Source organism: Perna viridis, chromosome 10, assembly GCF_037379345.1.
Source record: "Perna viridis isolate PV_CMFRI_1.1 ecotype Kerala chromosome 10, ASM3737934v1, whole genome shotgun sequence".
Taxonomy (NCBI): Eukaryota; Metazoa; Mollusca; class Bivalvia; order Mytilida; family Mytilidae; genus Perna; species Perna viridis.
In genome coordinates this window covers 42,143,623-42,165,676 of record NC_142454.1, presented here as the reverse complement: position 1 = coordinate 42,165,676, position 22,054 = coordinate 42,143,623, and the positions used below count along the sequence as shown (strand labels likewise).

At 33.9% G+C, this 22,054-nt stretch overlaps 1 protein-coding gene across 1 annotated transcript; it reads left to right on the top strand.

Moving 5' to 3' along the window:
• The first annotated feature begins 766 nt into the window (after positions 1–766).
• Positions 767–20,180, top strand: LOC148605963 (uncharacterized). The gene is made up of 4 exons (XM_088550511.1): positions 767–984; positions 16,232–16,513; positions 18,363–18,644; positions 19,381–20,180. The coding sequence occupies exons 1-4, from the start codon at positions 936–938 to the stop codon at positions 19,638–19,640; spliced, it is 873 nt and encodes a 290-aa protein (XP_088406637.1). The 5' UTR covers positions 767–935; the 3' UTR covers positions 19,641–20,180.
• The last annotated feature ends 1,874 nt before the right edge of the window (positions 20,181–22,054 follow it).

Here is a 22,054-nt window from a genome sequence, read left to right as displayed (position 1 = left end):
GTTAAAGTAATGCATTAATGTGGCTAGTAGGTGAGTAGTCAATCTTGTAAGACGTCGATAATTTTTTAAATATAATTCAACGGTCAGAAGAATGAAAACACTTATTTTTTCCAAAATAAAAGTTCCAATAAATTATTTAAAATCATTTAAAATACTAGAATTACAGGCAAATCAAAATCACAAAATTGCACGCCTTCATACCTTGTTATGGATCGTCGTGATTGGATATTACAACGGTATAATTGGGGGTCACAAAAACAGAGGGCGAAATTTAAACCAATTAATTTATATTTTTTCATGTTTCTATATTTGATACAAATGTATTGATGCTTAAGACTATAAGTAGAGTCGCAAGAACAGCTTATCACATTAAATGATGCCAAATATTCCTGTTGCTCACCTAACATTGTGATGTGCGTAACTGCTGCAAAAGGGAAATAAGTATACATTCGAAATATTAAAACAAATTAATAACCCAATTTACATATGGTGGATCGCATTTCACTGATCAGATCAGACAATAATATTATTTGAAAGAGAAGTCAAAGTTTCTGGTAATAGCTTGGTATGAAAATAAAAACTATTTAAGTATCACAATGTGAAGTATACACTCTTTTTAAATGACGGTTTAAAAACGAAAAGTCATAATGCCGCCTGACCACTTCAAACTCTTAACTTTATCAATTTCCTGATAAGATAACTTTTCTCCAGGTATTTGGCGATTTGTCAGCATTCACCATATCTGCTCAGTGCGAAAAAAACACTTTTGAAACATACATGCATGTATGTTTTATTTCCATTACAAGGAAGTGATCAATTGATTTGTGGTACATTAAATGTCTGCGTTTCATTCGTAACATTAACGGAAATACTCAGTTGAAATTTGGTTTCAAAAACAATGTAATATATACATTTAACTTCTTAAAGTTAGTGAAATGGATTTATTTATTCAGAGGTTTTTATTTGTTTGTTCCATGTATTCAGGTAATATAAATTACTCTTTGACTTCTTATTGTATATAATCTCAAAACATCGTTAGTGTGTAAAAGATCTGACAAATAAATTTATATTAGACCGCCCTTTTATATTTTGCATATACACATGTAATAGCTTCGATTGGAATGATTTTTTTTTAAATGTTAGGTGTGAAGCTGCGGTTCGTTAGATTTGTTTTACAATAACATATCGATACTCTGATAGAGTAGACTGTTTTGAATAAATTAAATAGTTTTTTAGTTTTATCAATTAACCTAACATATTTTCAAGTGAGTAACAAATGTTTTGTGTTGCTATTTAAAACATATTAACATTAAAAAATGCATGTTTTTGTTTGTTTTTGTTTTTTTTTCGTCATCCACTTCAATCATTGCTACTGCATCATGTTCTCGTTTCAAAAATTAAAAACACATGCGCTGCAAAAAGAATGTAAATTGATAACGATATGATCATAGGCCTCAATTTAAAATATGTATCGAATCGCTGTGGTAGACTTCAAAGGATTGCTAACTGACTTGTATTACTTCCACTTTTTCATATTTTGAATATATGTATTAATGGTTTAAAATTAATTAACGATGCTGTTAATACTTAAAATAAAATTGTCTTCTCAGGAGACGGATTTAAATAAGTTCTTACGAAACGTGTGCCTGAATCTTCATTGATTGTAATGTATACTGATTTAGTTTGTAGCTTTCGTGCAATAACAACATGTATACTCTTTAAACTAAAAACAAAAACAGTTAAACTTTCATAATGTAAATTGTCTTTACTTTTCAATGGTAGACTCAACCCCTGAAAAATATTGTTAATGCCGCTTTAATCATTTATCAGTCTTTATAAAAATTAGAAGGTGATTCATGCATGTAAAAAAAAAAACGCCGAATTCAGTTTTATTTCTTGTTCACAAACTGTTACCAATCACATAATCAGTTTTAGTTTTTCAATTGGATGTTGTACTTTTGATTGTACTTGAAATTTGCACTTTCCAAGAGTTATCGTTCTTGATTTGGTGTCATTTGGTTGATTTTAGTGGGAAACAAAAAAAGTTCAAATCTTAATGTAGAATTGATTATCGTTATGCGACTGTAGACTGAAAAAGCATCGTTTGTTTGGTGGATTCTTCTACATCATGAATCACTTTTGAATATTGTAAAAGTGCATACAATTTTAGTACATGTGTGAATTTAATGTATAAGTTTTCAGATACTTGAACGCAAATTAATTGTTATTATTTTGATTAACGCTGGTGTAAAAACTAGAATATATCATAGTTAGCTTTATTTCTAATATGTAAACTATACGTCTAACGGTAACCAATATTAAATCACGTGGTTTTAGATGACAGTCTTTTATTGACTAATCGATACAACATATTTATACACAAGTACTTATATACTTGGAACATTGACTAACTGCGTCAATAGGACATGGGAACATTGTTGTGAACATCCACAGTTTGGGTGTTATTGATTGAGATCATAACTGTGCTGTTGTCATTAAAATTTTCACTAATTAATCGTCATTTTTTCCTGGTATTTTCAAAAATTAGTCATGAAATAAAGCACCTGATCGGGGTCAGTTAATGTAATACTATATAAAGTGGTGGTTAACTTTCAGAATTACCCTAAGATTCTAACTCATACCATATACCATCCCCTAATACTCAATTGATGATTCCCCTTTCCCCATAGAAAAGCCATCATCCCCCATACAATCCCCATTGCATTTTTACTATCAAATATTTATATTATTAAATTAGATGTTATGTTTTTAAATTCTTAAAATATTTAGCTGTTTTTCTTAATTAAATTTGATATATATTTGTTCATCTAAATAAATACATAAAAAACTTATTTCCTATCCTACCCAATCATACCCAAAAAAATCCCAATAACCCCCTTACACCATCCCAATCCCCCATACACCATAGAATTGGAAACTTTCCCCATACTAGTAATTCACAAATAAAGTTTCTAACATTAAAAAGGTACACTCAATATCTGTAAAATAGATAATACATATAGTGACGATCGTTTTTATTATTACTATTTTTTGCATCTCATATTCCATTAATAGGCATAAATTCTTGTCGTCGAATCTTATAGTCTAGTAAAAAAATGAAAAATAAGTGCAACATAAAGTACATTGATAAGAATACGTAGCTATATGACTTATATATATATATATATATATATATATATATATATATTTATACACACATGCAGAAAAAAACTAAAAACGTTTCTAAGATTTTGCGTGAGCCATTGTACTCTATGTAGGAAATCGGTGTAAACATACGGGTTTTGATGCAAAATCCCCGTATTGTTTGGCTGTCGAATAGGATGTAAAAAAGTCAGATGCACATATAAGGTGCCTATCGGGATACGTATTGTCTGTTGAAACACAAATCTACACAACTGAACATATATGCGATCAATATTAAATGTTCACGATAGCAATAAAAACTGCAATTGATACCGCGGGCAGTTATCTGCCTACTTAAAACTTTCATATGTTTCAAAATCAAAGACTATAAAAGGCCTATACCCACTCTGACAGTTTATCAATGTCTTTTTGTTTTCGTTGTATCTATTATCTTTCGTAGTCCTCCACTGTATCTATAAATTTTTATACGTGCTTCATAGTACTTTTGGGACCTTTAGAAAGGACCTTATAAAGAGATTTGTTTACGATGTTTAAAACTCCCGTAATGATGTAACCGGAAGGACCATATCTAAGTTTTTGCAAAAACAGTCAGAAGCTTAACCCGTGAAGTCCTCAATCTCGAGGCCCAGCAAAATTTTGGATGCAATAAGTGAAGTATAGAGAAACAAATAATCGGCATTGGGAAGAGATGTTGGAGATGATGAGGGAATGGGAATCAACAAGGATTTCGCAATGCCAAAGGCCCTGAAAATGATGGGAATTTCCAATAACATGCCTTTTAAGTTTTTCCGGTACTCAGAGGTAAATGATTGGTCCTCCAGGAGTGCTTTAATTAGCGGTGCTGGGTCCTTCAAGAAAATGCCAGCGAGTACAACGCTTTTCTGGTGGATTGTATCCACAACATAGCCTATGTTGATTTAGTAAGTAAGTTAGAGAAACGATTTTGGTCCAATGTGCTCCATGTGACAGCTCATGAACAATTTAACAATGCACGACAAGCCCGAGAAAAAAACCTCGTAGAATGGGCAATCAGAGTATAAACTCGTGCCACAAAGTCATTCATGTCCCAGCCAGATTTTCAAAATCTGCCAGGGTGCCTCAGACGAAGAAGCAGAGAGCTACGCTTCAAATATTCGATCACCAGCATAGAAGAGGCAGTTGATAAAATAAGCTAGTTCTAATATACCATTCAAGTGATTTACGGTAGAGGCCGAGAAGGGAAGTTAAGATGGTGGGAGCAGAATCAGTGTGGACCTCCCACTCAGAGTGGGAAGAGCTACTCTAAGTATGTGCAACTGCAGGTGAGGGAGGGCAAAATATGCTTGTAAAAATGAGACTGAACGCTTGAAGAGAAAAATCGAAGAGTTAAAGAGCCTGGTTATTAATATTGCTAGCTCACCAAGACCCACGGTTTCTAGGAGCTACTTCAGCAAACTATATAAGTGTTTTCAATGCCAACGGGAAGGCCAAATTAACAGAGAATGTTCCAATATCAGGCCCAAATAACCAAAGCCAAAAACATATTAGTTTCTATAAGAGGCGGTTAAACAGCAACAGTCGGTTCACGAGATCTGAGCCCGACCTTTGAACCAAAAAGTCACCCATGAAGGGAGAAAATTAAGTCAGACAGTTCACTGAGGGTGCACGTGTCCATTCTAAAGAAACAACCCAAGTGAGAGACTTAATTTGAAAGCCAGGGGAGACAAATTTCCCTCTGCAAAGAGGGCCCGATTTAAAGTAAAGTCTCAACCCCAGACCAGAACTGGGGTAAGCTCACTTCGTGAAATTAGACAAGTTTCATCCAGGGAGGGCTAAAGCACAACATAACAGTCCACGACATAAGATAGGAAAAGAGAAGGCCCAGCAAGGACCCCATTAAGAGTGGAGACCAGCTGAAAAAGAGGTAAGCCGGTGACCCATTCTCTCAGCACACTCAGCTCTAGTTAAACCGTATGTAGACACATTCCAAAGCGTTCACCCAGTCCCATGCCAGGGTATTTCAAAATAGCCAGCCCTGGAAGCTATACATTATCACATGCATAACCCCAATGGAGACAAAGAAGTACTCACTCCATGATGATCCACCTAATGCCATCTCAAGTCCAGGAAAAGGGTATGAGTCTGATTGGTCTGTAAACAGTGAGTTAGATTAGGAAGTGGAAAATATTTCTTTGGGGCGTCGACCAATATGGACGACTCCTCCAGAAGTGATGAAACCATATTTAGGTCTGCAAGAAGCGGAGATTACAGCAGAGAATGATGCTGATGAGTAGAATAAAGAATTAAAATGGGACGAAGCATAGTAGTAAACGGGGACCCCACCTCCCCAGACCTTACAGGATGTCTTAGTAAGCTTAAAAAAGGTAATACGAGGACAGCACAGGGGATCATTGTGCAATGGTCATTGAAAAGAATAGAACAGGACAGGAAAAGCCTTTTGTGTAACAGAAATATGGGAGTAGGTGGATTTTATAAACCTTGAGGATTAGAATTAGAATCTGAAGAAATAGGAGGGCATGTAGTGGGAGGGAATATGCTAAGAATCACATCGACAGTGGACAAAGAAGATAGTAGACGCTGCTGCAGAATTCACCTCTCATGACGTGTTTAATTGCTTTAACAATATCCTACCAATTAAGCGAGAGTTAGTAATAAACACAGCGGGTAGTGAGATGCAAACGTTCGCAGCGGATGTGCATGTAACTCAGTCAAGTGATGAAATGCTGTTAGGCATATATTTTTTTTAAACCAGCAAGGTGTTGACGTACAACTAGCAAAGGGGATATCAGTCCCGCTGAACAATTGAAGGGTACCCTAAGTGAATCTCTTGACCAGAACTATGTCGTAAGGCGAGTACCGTTAAAGAGACTTTGATCCCACGTATACTTAAAAAGGTGTGTGGGAGCCTATTTTGTTGGTTGCGAGTTGGAAGGAAAAACACCCTATGTTAGCTGCGTTCTTCTGGGAGTTTCTGGATGCATTCGCAAAGGATAAATTTGATCTAGGGGATTTCAACCGCATAGAACATAAGATTGACACTGGGAACCACACCCTAATTAAACAGCGTATGAATCGCACTCCTCCCCGCCCCATAATTGTGCCCATGAAGAAGAAGCTCATCTAAAAATAAATATGTGATGCACGGGTGACTCAAACCACTTTTCAGAGTGGGCACCGGCTCCGGTTTTATACGTACGAAAGATTGTTTTGTAAGGAGGTGTATAGATTATAGAAAACTAAACCAACTTACTCACAAAAATTATTTCTCCCTTCCCCTTAAGTGTCTCGATTCCCTATCAGGTTATTTCTGGTTCTCTATACTGAATACTATCCCTGCCTATTGGCAATTTCAGATTAAGGAGTCTGACCTCCCCAAAACGGCCTATATCACAAAGTATGGACTGTTTGAGTTTGCCTGTATGATCGTTGGTCTGTGCAATTCGCCGGCTTCATATGCCCGGGTGGTGAATCTCGTCCTAAGGGGATTGGCATGGGGAGTAGTTTTAGCTTTTTGGACGATATCCTGGTTTTAAGCAAAGATGTCGATGAGCACTATGACAACATAAAGTCGGTATTTGAAAGATTCAGGGAATAGGGCATAAAGCTTAAGCATATGACTAAGAAATGTTAGCTGTTCCAACTGGAAGTTGAGTTCTTGGGAAGGAAACTGGGCCTGCATTGGATGAAAATAGGTCCCAGATACTCAGAGGATGTTGGGAAAGGGTCCGTTTTCTGAAACACGAAGAAGAAGTAACGGCTCCTGGAGTTTGACAGTTGCCACCACGCCTTTATTTGGGATTATTCCAAATTAGCTATCACACTCCAAGCGGCTTTATCAGTGAGGTACAAATCAACAGGAACCCTTCCAAGCCTTAAGACGTTTTTTTTTTTGTCTGCACCTGTGCTAGCTATTCCCAGCACTAGATCAGTTCATCTTTGACATTGACGCTTCGGACAGAGCAGTGGAAGCTGACTTTCTGAGGGTCCAGAATATTCTGCAGTTTCACCCTGATCCAAGGCCAAGAACTAGATTGATCGATTGATTGTTGTAGTTTAACGCTAGATATCTGTACATGGGACAACTTCAACTTGATAAACCAAGTAATAAATAAAAATGTTCATAAAAAACAAAAGAAGCTTAATGTGTAATTTTGACGCCCTCACAAGGTAGTATGAATAAATTCAATAATAGTATAGGAACAAAAATTCGGATCCGCGGCTCCACGACATAAGTCACAGAGGGGTCTTGTCACATGCAATTCATACTGGTGCTATATCTATCAATTCAACAACAATATGATGTAACTAATGTCAACGATGCGGACGTGGTAGACGATATTCAAAATGGATAATTAGATTTAAATATTGAAAAATAAACCACCATAAAACGTTAAGCAATCCACACAATATTTAGATTGACAATTTCAACATTTTATACCATAGTTTTAGACTAATATCTATATTAAAAGTGATAGTACATTCACACTTAGCAAAACTATGTCATTGTGAAGATATTTGACTGATATAAATTTGTCGCAACCACCAACTGGATACTACTATTGCCATTTTTAGTACTTTAAACAATAATTTTGGAGCATTATAGAAATTAAAACTGTTCGCACCGTTGCAATCTGTAGAAATATGCTATTTTGAGGATGGATTTTGGACTGAAATATAAGTGTCACAACCGTCAACTGCATACCAATATTGCTATTTTTCATATTTTAAACAAAAATTATGGGCCATTATTGAAATTAATACTGTTTGCACCCTTACAATCTGCTGAATGACGTCTTTTTTGCAAATTTTGGACTGAAATATGACTGTCACAACCGTCGACTAGATACAAATATTGCCAGTTTTCATATTTTTAAACAAAAAGTTTTGACCATTATCAAAATTAAAACTGTTTGCATCCTTACAATCTGCTGAATTATGTCATTTGTTTGCAGATTTTGGACTGTAATATGAGTGTCGCAACCACTAACTGGATACTGCTATTGACATTTTTAATATTTTAAACAAAAGTTGTACTGAAATTAATGTGTCACAGCCACACATTTGATGCTTATTTTGACAAATTTAACATTTAAAATCAATGATTTAAGACCATTAAGGAAACTCTAAGTGTTAGCACTCATTCATTTTGCAAATATGTCTCATATTTAAGAATTTGAAAAATATGTTTTTACAGCAACCCACAAAGTACCTATATTGACAATAACAACATTGTATACAATAGTAATAGACTGATAGGAATATTAAAAGTGTTCGCACACATACGCTTAGAAACAAATGTCATTTTGAAGATTTTTGACTGAAATATATGTGTCGCAACCACCAACTGGATACTGCTAATGCCATTTTCAGTATTCTAAATAATAATTTTAGACTATTATCGAAATTAAAACTGTTTGCACCCTTACAGTCTGCTGAAATATGTTATTTTGAAGATTTTAGACTGAAATGTTAGTGCGGAAAACACCAACTGAACAATCCACACATTACTTATATTGATAATTTTAACATCTTTTACAATAATTTTAGCCTGATAGGTATTAATAAATGTGTTCGCGCACTTACAGAAATATATTATTTTGAAGATTTTTTCTGAAATATGAGTCTTGCAACTACAAACTCGATACTATTATTGCCATTTTTGATATTTTAGACAATTATATTTAACCATTTTTGAAATTAAAATAGTTTGCACCCATGCCATTTGCAGAAGAGTAATCAAGGGAACCAAGGTTATAGCGGTAATCAAAAGAATGTAATCTAGGGACAAAGACCGGACATGGAAAACAGACATACACAACAAAGAACATATATTAATTTAAATCATACATACAAAGTAACAAAAGCAAATGAGCAACCCGCCGAGTTGCTCATAAAAAGTCAAGTCCGGGGTAGACAAACGAGGAAAGGAAAACGATGACTCGTTGAATAAATCAGTTTTCATGGTGCAGAAGGTAGTAGTTTCGGCAAGCTCTGGAAAATGTTTGACTTGTGATATGGACACTCCACACGCAGATGCTGAAGGGCTTTTGCCACAGATAAAAGGAAAATTGACAATTTTTAATGAAAAGTCATCACGTTTGTCGTAAAGTTTGGTCAATAGTTTTCCTTTACCATCGATTTCTAACTTTAGGTCAGCGTCACAGCCACACACGAGAAGCTTATTTTAACAATGTGTACATTTCAAACAATCATGTCTGTCCATTATTGAAATTTAATTTGTTTGCACCCATACCGTTTACAGAAATATGCAATTTTATTGCACTTGGACAGAATATGTATACCTTTGAAATCATTGTTTCCCTATTGCTTATTTGAAATAAAATAAAAATTCGTTCAGGTTTTATACATATTTCTACAGTTTTAAAAATATTTTTGCATTATTTTTTCTCATTATACATTTTAAGTAATTGATGAACTGTAGATCGTTCTGGAAAATATCCTGAATGAAACTTATAAAGTAAACAGTTTGAATGAAGATGGTTGTAGCGATATTTATATACAAGCTTCTCTTTACCTTCCCAACACAGGTCACAACAGATAAATGGGTCTATTATTGAAGGGTAAAGAGTTGTCATTCTTGAAAATTGGTAATACAGACTGTTAGTGTAACCACTTATTATAACTGCACTACATCACATTTTTCTTGGCTTATTGAAAGCGTCCCTTCAAAACTTCTTCATAATATGTCGTCGAAATACTTGAGTTTTTTTACCCACAACATATAATTTCCAGTGTGGTGACTCTGTATTTCAACAGACAAGAATTTAAGGAACTTCTTATATGTCGAAAGTATAGTTGTGCTAATCATCAACACCAATCATCAATACCCGACCGTGACCGATAATTGTTTATCATAGAAAAGAGTATAACTGTTCACTAAGCATAAACTTTCGACATTTGTCCTTTTCCTAATTATATATACAACGTTATATATTTTTAGCCAATTTATCTTTTTTTCCTCAACCGTTGAAGACTGAAATGTTTGTCACCTCGCAATAAAACGCAATGTAAATGCACAAACAGCAACAATCATCGCGTTAGGGTAAAACTTCCCATTCTATGAAATAAGGGGGTGGGGAATAAGGGAAATTTGAAAGAACATAAAGTAACTAAAATAATACATACAAAGTGACAAAAGTAAATGAACAACGCAGATGCCACTACAAACAAACTGGGAGCATGTACCAGGTTACCGGTAGGATAAGCATCATCTGCTTTTCTAGAAACACCCGTCGAATTGTTACTTAAAAAGGAGCAAGTCAGGGTGGATAAAAGAGGAAGAAAAACTATGATACGTTGAACAAATCAGATTCCATGGTGCAGATGGATACATCCCAGTGATCCACGAGTTTATGATGACGACCATAAAACTAATGTAGTGATGACTTCAAAATATCGTTTTGATTATATGTCGTTGATGCTACATATATCAATGTTCTCAAATTATATGTATGTAGTATGGCTTCAAAACGGAAATATTTGTCACATTGCGAAGAAGGAAATAAAACGTACTGTAAAATAAAAATATACTTTTGCCTCCGACAAATATATACATAAACATAAAAATAGAGTCAATGTGTTTCAATGACTGTAAAAAATGGAAATTAATTTTAATTTTGTTTTTCTTTGAATATATGTAAAATGTCATGGTAGTTATCTCTTATCAACTCTCTTTGTGGATTTATTGATGTAGATGTTAAGATGAGAAATATTTTTTTTCTTTTGCCTCATATATACATCTGTATTTCTGTATGTTTATATTTGATTATGAGGTTTTAGTGGTTTTGGTGTCAGACTTACATCAAACATCTGGGTAGTTTGCATGTGTTTTATTTCTCACAGTGTTTTTCTACTTTTGATATTACAACGAAATAATAATAATAATAGAAAATTATAATAAGCATCGTATAGAAACAAAAAAACATTTTTATAATTGACAGTTTTTCTTTCAGGTATTATATCTGATGTTATTCATATTAAGAGTGTTTCAAACACATGTTTCAAGGGTGCTTTAGATGCACCCACTGATACGATTACTTGGCTTGGTCCACCCAATGATATGGCATATATTGTTGGACTAGATGTGGATGCAAGCCACTCTTCAATAGAAGTTAATGTCAGTAATAATCGTAGTGTATTGTGAATAACTAAAGTATCAAATAAACACTCTTATGAGGCTGACGTTATAGCTGATCTGATCCGAAAGAAAGAACATCGTTGAACTAGATCATTAAATCTCAATTTCCGCTTTATAGAAGACTTACTATATTTAAACAATCATAGTTTCAGGGACTTGATGCATGGCATCTACCCAAAAGAACTTGATCAGCTTCATATCTCGACCTACATTTAGAGATCTATGGTAAAGGAAAACTACTGACCAAACTATACGACAAACGTCATGACTTTTCATTCAGACTTGTCAAATTTCCTTTCATTTGTTGCAACATCCCTTCAGCACCTGCGTATGGCATTTTCATATCACAACTCATACATAATGACAGAGCTTGCCGAAACTACGTACATTTTTTTTATATCGCGCTGCAATTCTAAAAAAAAATAGGCTTCTGGAAAAGGGTTATGTTGCTACAAGATTGAAGGCATCACTACAGAAGTTTTATGGTCGTCATCATAATCTGGTGGATCGTATCCATCTGCACTATGACAACTGATTTCTTCATCGTGTCATAGTTTTACTTTCCTCTTTCGTCTACCTCAGACTTGACAGAGCATAAACTAGGTGCACAGGTAGTGTAAGCGTCCTCTGCTTTTCTACAATCACCCTCCGAGTACCTCATGAAATGTAAAATTCAAGGTAGAAGAAAGAGGGAAGGAAATTTTTAACACGGCGATCAAATTGATTCTTATGGTGTAGATTGATATAAGGTAACGATCTACGAGTTCATGATGACGACCATAAAACTTATAACTTGATGACCATAATCTTCTGCAAAAGTATACCGCTCTAGAATTCTAACAAATATGCTTCTGGAACAGGATTATGTTGCTACAAAATTGAGGTCATCAATACAGAAGTTTTATGGTCGTTATCATGAACTTATGAACTTATGAAGCAGAGAACGCTCACGCTACAGGTGTACCTGGCCTATGCTCCTAGTTTTAGATGAGTCCGAGTTATTTTTTTGACTTTGTTACTTTGTATGTACTTTACTTTTAGTTACTTAAGGGTATTTGTTGTGTATGTCTATTTTCCATGTTTGGTCTTTGTCCCTGGATTACATTCGGTTGATTTCCGATAGAACCTCGGTTCTCTTGATTACTCTTCCACTACAATCTACGACACTAATATGGACAATTTTAACATTTTATACCACATTGTAATAAAAATGTACCTTCATTCGCAAATTACTTTAATTTGAATATATATATATATATATATATATATATATATATATATATATATATATATATATATATATATATATATATATATATGTATGTATCTGCACTATGAAAATTGATTTGTTCATCGTGTAATAGTTTTACTTTCCTCTTTCGTCTACCTCAGACTTATCTTATCACAAGTATCCATGTTTTTTTTCCTTTCTATAAAATGAACATAGATAGTGATTCTCTAAGAGAAATAAAGGAAACAAATTTTATTAAAAACTTCAAGGCGACATTGAATGGACATTAAAGAATTAATGGCTATTTATAAATTTATATTTATATTTAGATTGTCTATTTATACAATTTATTTTTATACATTCGTTTTCTATTTTTTACGTAACTATGTTGTTCTATTATACGTAACGTCACAATAACGTTACCGAGTTACTATATGTATTCATTCACATGAAGATCTGCGCAAGCAGTGAAAGTACTTGTGAAATATGTGAAATACAAAATGAAATATCTGGTCGGGTTGGGATTTTATCACACACACACACACACACACACACATACACACATTTAAAACTTTGTTTTATGTTAACGCAAAAACTGAATTATATTGAGCATCACAAATCACAAAGCTAATAAAACATGACACTAACAGGTGAACTTCTAAAATATTAGGTCATATATATAAGGTGGACAAGAAGCCACATCTTTTTTATTATTTAAGATTTCATTACTTTCTAAGATATAGCTGCCGGTCCTTAATTTGGACTAGTAGGATATTATATGGGCCGCCTTGCTTTTAAATTAAGAACGTGAAACCGTAATTTAAGAACTGTGTATGTTTTTCACTGTCCTTTTCCAAACTGATGATTTATAATAAACTACACTAGTTTCTGATACTTCAGTTTACATGGCAACACATATGGAGTAGTTGGTTTTCAAAATTCAATGGACCTCAGTAATGCTTTGGGCTATATGTATATGATTTTTCGTGGGCAACCAAATGGGCAAGTTCATATATTGCTCTTTAAATTTGCTAAATGAGGGTACCACCCCCTTTTCGTATGCAGGATTCTGTCAGTTTGTTAAGCTTTCGCAATATTCTCTCATATGTGTACCGGATGCAAAACAACTTCTTGGATTCAGATGCGGAGTTGTAAATTGTGCGCTAGGCATGGTCAAAATTGATGCCGTACGTTGGACCCAAGCGGTTACACCCCCTTAAATGTTCGAAAAGAACTGTTTGATGCTAACAACAAAAAGTTTCAAAGTAGTCCGAACTCCTACTGTACAACTTCTTTTATCATTTGAATGTTCTATATGAATGCAGCATATCTGAAATGGTGAACATTTGCATTATGGAGGGGTCAATGGAATTAAAAGCAATTTGGTAATTGGCTGGAGAAGGATCATAACATTTTTTTCTCTTTTGTCTCTAACAATTAAAACCTAGGCAGGAAATATTAATAGACACATAGAGTATGGTACTGACTTGTGGCTGTTTGATATGGGACGCACAAGGTGGTTTTTTATATTACCAATCACTTTTCCTTTAATCTGACTATTTTCCCAACAGTAAATTTAATGGTGTGATTTTATTCAAAAAACAGTTTTACGTCAAGATCAATATTTCAGTTAACATATTATGTAGACCCTTTCCAAGGGGCACGTACAGCGAACATAAAACTGATTGCACCTCAGTTCTTACCCAAATGTAGGTAACACGTCATTTGATTGTTCAAAGTGTTGTCAGTGAATTAATTCCGCGGTATCCTATAGTTATCTTTGCGTTAGCCGGTTGCTAATCCATAGACAGCGGAATTTAATTATCGATCACAGGTGATGTTGTCAGTTACGGTATGTAAACCATAGATAACAGTCCATGAACCATTGATAATGTTGTTATCCCATAGATATCTGAATTCTGATTAATTTCGCGTGTCATTCATATGTGTACGATAAACAACACCATTCGTCATACGTGTTCAGATTTAGGTTCATTGGCCATGTGTCAGGTGAAAAAAGATACCTAAGTCAAAGTTTCTTTTTTCTTCTTGTAAGGAGTAGAAATCTCGGAAGCATTTTAGCAGCTTTATAAGTAAACTAATAACTTACGACTTTGAATACTACAATTATATTACCAAATAATATCAGCAATGTTTCTTGGTGATTGTATACATGATTATATTAATTGATTGTCTGGTAGTAAAATGCAGATAGCGTTACATGTTAAAGCCTGGTTAAATAGCCTGTCAATAATAGATAGGTTATTTGACTAGCATCTGCCTATCATCTAAAGTTGCTACACTTAAATAAAATCATAGACTTGTAATTAAAAATAAAATTAATTTAAAAAACTAACAGGTCTATGACAGAATGCATATAATTATATGACTTTGAACGATGACTGATTGAGTCATGGGCGTCAAGTGTTAGAAATGAAATTTGAGCGATGAGTAGTATATCATGAAATTATCGTTCAATGCACATTTAAGAATTCTAAAATGGCCTAAATTACATGAGACAAAATATTTACTATTTACAACATTTTCCATTATTAATAGAACCTGTTCTAAATCAAATTGCATTGAATTAGTGTAAGCAACTGTCAAGAGTTATGGCAGATAAGATAAGTAAGGACAGATTTCGTATTTCTTTGTCAATGCCTTGGAGAGTTGCTGTCAGGATCAGACATATTTCTGATCTACCTGCTGTCATATACCGGTAATAGTTTCCTTTCAGGATAATAGCAATAAGAGGTGATCGCAAGTGTATCTTCAGTTTTTATGTGTATTCTATTTTATTCGCTTCGCTATAATGTGTACAATGTCTTTGTTTCTTGGTTTTACGTTCAAGGCCATATACTTGGTTATAAGGTATTTTGAAATGTGTGATTGTGTTCGCATCGGTATCTTTGCTGGTAGTTCACGAGGTAATATTTGTAAAATTAAAAACTGATATTTTAAACAGTGAAATATATATGTATTAGCAATAAGGTGTACACTATGTAAGTTTGCAAAGTAAAGATTATTTCGTTCTGAACTTCGTGGTCGATGCTACGAGCAATATAGTTTTACAGAGTTTTAAAGGCCACGTCCGTAACATAAGGAAGTAAACAATATTGACAGAATACCCAATTGAAAGAACAATTTCATTTTTGTAGAATCAAGGTAACGCATTGAACGAGTATTTGCATTTACGTGTAAAGGAAGACAACTTTACACTTAAATGCAAATACTCGTTCAATGCGTTACCTTGATTCTACAAAAATGAAATTGTACGTTCTATTGGTATTTCTGTCACTCATTTTTGAAGGTCGGAACTTTTTTGCTATATTATTGTTTCAGAGTTATGAAAGTAGATAATAAGCCGTTTAAAAACTAAATATTTTCATATTTTTGTGTTCAGCTTACCCGTGATTAAATCTTTGTACTGACTGTTGTATGTTTTTTTTACAAAACTTCTATGTATCAGTTTAAAGAATTTTTGATAGTGTTTGTAATTATTATTTTACTTTCACAATATGCCTGCTCTAAAATTATTTGTATTTCTAAGCTTTATTACAGCGTTAAGATACAAAACGTCAATTTCGATAATTATTTTGTATGTCGACGAAATAATATAAAATTTACAAATAGATGTATCGTATAGAAAATTCAGTTAGATAATTGAAATATTTTAGGCACTTTATCAGATGTTCATTACGTTCAGAATGGTAAAAGAACGTGTTTAAAGTGCGCTGTTGATGATTCCATAGATAAGATCACTTGGCTTGGTCCCCCCAATGATATGGCTTATGCTGTTGGACAAGAAGTGGATATGGTCTATCCGTTTATAGAGGTCAATGTCAGTAATAATCGTAGTGTATTGTGCATAACTAAAGTATCAAATAAACATCTCGGAACGTATACATGTTATGGAAGTGATCTTAATAACAGATTTCGTTATACTGTAACAGAACAACGTAAGTAAGACTCACTAAGTATTTATGTATTTTTTATTTACTGTAAACGAAAACGTTAAGAATGTTATACAATTGCTGTCTTTTGTTGTGGATAATGTCTATTGTTATTAACCAACCACCCAAAATACGTTAAAATATGTCAAAAACCGACCAAATGGTATAAATTCAAACCGGACATCTATACGGGGCCAATATGATAGAGTATTCAAGGGAACCAAGGTTATAGCGGTAATGTAATACAGGGACAAAGATCAGACATAAAAAACAGACACACATAACAAAGAACATAGAGTAACTAAACTCATACATACAAAGTAACAAAAGCAAATAAACTCGGACTCAACTAAAATCTGGGAGCATGGACCAGGTGCATCGGTATGGTAAGCATCCTCTGCTTTTCTAAAAACATCAGCCGAGTTGCTCATAAAAAGTCAAGTCCGGGGAAGAAGAAAGAGGAAAGATAAACTATGACATATTGAACAAATCAGTTTTCATGGCGCTGATGGATACACCGTAACGATCCACGAGTTTATGATGACGGCCATAAAACTTTTGTAGTGATGACTTCAATCTTGTAGCAACATAACCCTGTTCCAGAAGCCTATTTGTAAGAGTTCTAGCGCGATACAAAAAGTCTGCGTAGTTCCGGCAAGCTCTGGCATAACGTATGAATTGTGATATGAACACTCCATACGCAGGAGCCGTCATCATGAACTCATGGATTGTTATGTTTATGGTGTATCCATCAGTACCATGAAAACTGATTTATTCAATTGGTCATAAATTTCCTTTCCTCGTTTGTTTACCCCGGACTTGACTTTTTATGAGCAACTCGGCGGGTGTTTCTAGAAAAGCAGAGGACGCTTACCCTACCGGTGCACCTGGTCCATGCTTCCAGTTTTCAGTGGACTCATATACTTTTGTTACTTTGTACGTATGATTTTAGTTACTTTATGTTCTTTGTTGTGTATGTCTGTTTTCCATGTCTGGTCATTGTCCCTGCATTACATTCTTTTGATTACCGCTATGACCTTGGTTCTCTTGATTACTCTTATTAATATGTATTATTGACTTTGGGAAAACATACATTCCTCCTACCTGTAGGGCTCTCTCTCACTTTTATTGAGATAGAAGACAACAATTGTTTAATTCTATTATCCAATCAAAAGTATATATAAACCCCGTATAAAATAGAAAAAATCACGTTTTCTTAATCATTTTATTACATTTGTGTAATGATTCCCCATGTCTTATAATATATTACACAAGCCATTTTCGTTGTCATACAAAGTCAACATCATTTTTGTTCATATCACTGGCATTGTTATTTTACCATTATTATTTATATATATATATATATATATATATATATATATATATATATATATAGATATATATATATATATATATATATATATATATATTATTAGAATGTACGAATTCGGGGCATTTGTACACTGTAGGAAACACATTTACAAGCAGTCTCAGCAAGGGTAGTTGCAGTTTCATTATTTACAACTGCCAATCATTTTTACTTTTTTTTTATTTTAAAGATTGTATCTCTTAATTTATTTCCATTTTGCAAAGTTTCTTAAAGAATGTAATTGAAAGTGGATTGAAATTTCTAATCATGTATGATTTCAAACATAGCTGAGGTCAAAAAAGAACAACTTGTATGAATTTAATCTGATCATATCCGAGTTTACAACTGATGAATTGAGTCCAAATTTATTACACAATGGGCATTAGATGTATTCTATGTAATAAGTTTTAATTATTTGTTCCACTAAGCGCCATTCACATCTTGGTCAATATCCATGCACAATTATGCTTTGGTTGATTTTTACAGGTAACCCAGCGAACATGACAATTGTCAACGCAGGAAAAAACGGACAATTATGTATAAATGAAAACGAAGATGTAGCTTTGGATTGTATAATTACTCAAGGTGATCCGATAGGCAAGTTACAGTGGGTTCTAGATAATGAAATTATGGTTTGGAATTACACAGACAACTTAAGACTAGAATTAAGATCAAAAACATTAGAAAGTGGTAGTGTTTATAGATGTGAGGCTTTAAATGAAGAAGGTGGAATAGTGCTGACCGAAAACGTTGTCCTTCATATAAATAGTAAGTGCATGCAAAATGAATCGCCCCTACTGTCGATATTATATAATCAATGTGTCTAAATCTAAACTATGAAAACGTCAAGTCAAAAGTCTGTATTAATTTATGAAGATGTGCTTAGTTTAGTAAACACATTTCTTTTATTAAATGATAAACATATCAGCAAATACGTACACCTACGTAAGAAATTAAGAGGAATGAACAGAATGAAAACATAATAATATATGAAATTGAATATGAAGAATCAAAGATTGCACACCCCCACCCCCCCCCACCCCCCCCCCAAAAAAAAAAACATACTGAAGCACTTCCACTCCCCTGTGATAGTATAGTGATATAATGTGCTCCTGAAAGTTTCTACTCCTTTCTACGCACTTATTGCAAGTTATAACAGATGGAAATGGTGGAATGAACTAAGTTTGGTCGCGTAGATGTTTGTATTTGTGAGAGCTAAAATAAGTCGGAACTAGTACAATATCTACTAAATATAAAGAAATGTACATGTTATAGCACCTTATGAAAGCAAGCTTTATAGAAACAGATTTAAAAGAAATATTACCACGTTTTCTCTGCCTTGTACTATAAGTATACAAATATATATTTTGTTGTCCCTTGTTTATTTGAAAACATTGGCGAATATCACGCAGATATTAGTATCATTTAAGCCAGATAATAAACTGTTTACTATATATATATTGTTTGGTTTTAACTTCGTCTAAAATAAACCATTTATTGATAGTATCCCCACCATCTATTCCGACCCGTGTACAGTTCATTGAATACGAAACTAAGATTTTTGTGAAGTGGACGCCAGGTAAAGGTACCAGTCAAGCAAAACAAACGTATACAATAGAATATAAGAAACGCAGGAATCGTCATGATATTGTATGTATTATTGAAACTGATGACAGAGAGGATATAAAATTGAAGGGGTATTATAACTTTAAACTTAAGCACAAGAAAAAGAGCGAAAAGTCCGATCTAGAGGTATTTTATTAGGTTTTAATTAAAGTTTGACAATTGTATTTAAGTTCTTGAGACTAACTGTAGATATGTGTTATGGTTCAAGGTTAGTTCAAAAATACTTTCACAAAATAAGATTCAATGTTTGGTATTGTGTTTACCCCAAGAAAATTAGGTTTTTTTTTCCTCAGATCATGACTTTAGTCATTTGGAAAGTGAATAACTTCAGTTCTCATCAATATGCAAAAATGTTTCTTTATTTGACGACTTTAATAGCAGAACACCAATTGAAAAAAGAGCAAAAACGATCAGTTTTAACATATTTTGTCTTGCATTGGTTATGAAATAAGTATACTAGATGCCCTGGGAATCCCACTAGCACGTAACAATATTTGTATAAAATAGATATGGTGCTATGTTGTTATATGTGTGTAGAGGGAACGATTTTTTTTATATTGATTGAGAGAATAACGGGTGATACTGGAGGAAACTATACATGTTAAAGTGTTAATGTCGTCGATCATTGTATCAGTAATATGCACTTAATTGGTAATTTTAAAACATGACTGTACTTGATTTTCCGCTTTATTTTCTGTTGTTCATTGTCCTCTATCTGTATTGGTTAGAAAATTCATACATGAATTTGATGTCAAAGAGAAATTGAATCATTGAAACATCGACAAAACTTCAGATTATCAATTAAACATAGATGAAGAAAAAGAACGCCAGCTTAGTGTTAACTTGTAAATTACTACATGCATGTTAGTAGAAATAATATGAATAACTTTTGTTACATTTTCTCTGAGTAAGGTTAACGATAAACCATGGTTTAATTCCGATTGCAAATCTGGAAGAAGCAACGTGAAAGTATAAGAGAAACCGCACTGCTGCACACAAGCAAAGCTTGACGGATGCCAAAAATATTATAAAAGAGAACTTGAATCAATGAAAACATAAGATCCCAGAGATTTTGTAGAAAATATTGAAACAGGACAAAAAAAACAAAACAAAAAAACGGACATTCCAGTTGATCGTTTGTTTGAATTTTTTCAAGAATCTTAACTCTGCTCTATTATTATTATATATTATTATAACTTCCTGTTATTAATGTTCAACATGAGGATCGGTTGCATAATGATCTTAACTCGCATATAAAAGAAGAAAAGATTCTCAATTATATCATGAAGCTAAAAAAAATAGTAAAGCTGGTGGAGAGGATGCAATTATAAACAAATATATCAAAACAACCCCAAGCAAGTTTATAGATATTTATTGAAGGCTCTTCAACCTTACTGTTGATACCGGTATGATATCGGACACCTGGGTGGTTGGAAATATTCTACCGATACACAATAAGGGTGACAGGTCTGTTCCGATTACCATTGTCAGCTGTCTTGGAAAACTTTTCACCGCTGTCTTAACCGAGAGTCTGAATAAATACTATGATTACTTCTTGATCTTAAAAGAAAACCAAAGTAGTTTTAAAGAAAAGTTGCAGTACAACGGATAATTGTTCTGTTTATATTGACAACATATTTGTCCAGTGTGGTGGACGTGTTTTTCAACAAACAATCGGCATTCCAATGGGAAAAAATTGTGCTCCTTTACTTGCTGACCTATTTCTTCACTCTTACCAGGCTGACTTTATAGCTGATCTGATCAGAAAGAAAGAATATCGCTTGGCTAGATCCTTCAATCTCAGTTTCCGTTATATAAATGACGTATTATCTTTTAACAATCCTAATTTCGGGGATTTGATACATCGCATCTACTCAAAAGAATTTGAGATAAAGTATACTAGAGACACTGTGAAGTCAGCCTCATATCTTGACCTACACTTAGAAATCGATGGTAAAGGAAAACTATTGACCAAACTCTACGACAAACGTGAGGACTTTTCATTCAGAATTGTCAACTTTCCTTTCATCAGTGGCAACATCCCTTCGGCACCTGCGTATGGAGTGTTCATATCACAACTCATACGTTATGCCAGAGCTTGCCGAAATTACGCAGACATTTTGTATCGCGTTAGAACTCTAACAAATAGGCTTCTGGAACAGGGTTAAGTTGCTACAAGACTGAAGTTATCACTACAGAAGTTTTATGGTCGTCATCATGAACTCGTGGATCGTTATGGTGTATCCATCTGCACCATGTTATTCAACGGGTCATATTTTTCCTTCCCTCGTTTGTCTACCCCGGACTTGACTTTTTATGAGCAACTCGGCGGGTGTTTCTAGAAAAGCAGAGGATGCTTACCCTACCGATGCACCTGGTCCATGCTCCCAGTTTTTAGTGGAGTCCGACTTACTCATTTACTTTTGTTACATTTTATGTATGATTTTAGTTACTTTATGTTCTTTGTTGTGTATGTCTGTTTTCCATGTCTGGTCTTTGTCCCTGGATTACATTATTTTGATTACCGCTATAACCTTGGTTCCCTTGATTAC

Bases quoted from the DNA above. Each gene is read 5' to 3' on its own strand.
- LOC148605963 (XM_088550511.1), top strand. From the start codon at position 936: ATGGATTTATTTATTCAGAGGTTTTTATTTGTTTGTTCCATGTATTCA. The intron at 985-16,231 runs GTAATATAAATT...GAAATATTTTAG, and splicing joins TGTTTGTTCCATGTATTCAG to GCACTTTATCAGATGTTCAT. The intron at 18,645-19,380 runs GTAAGTGCATGC...ATTTATTGATAG, and splicing joins CGTTGTCCTTCATATAAATA to TATCCCCACCATCTATTCCG.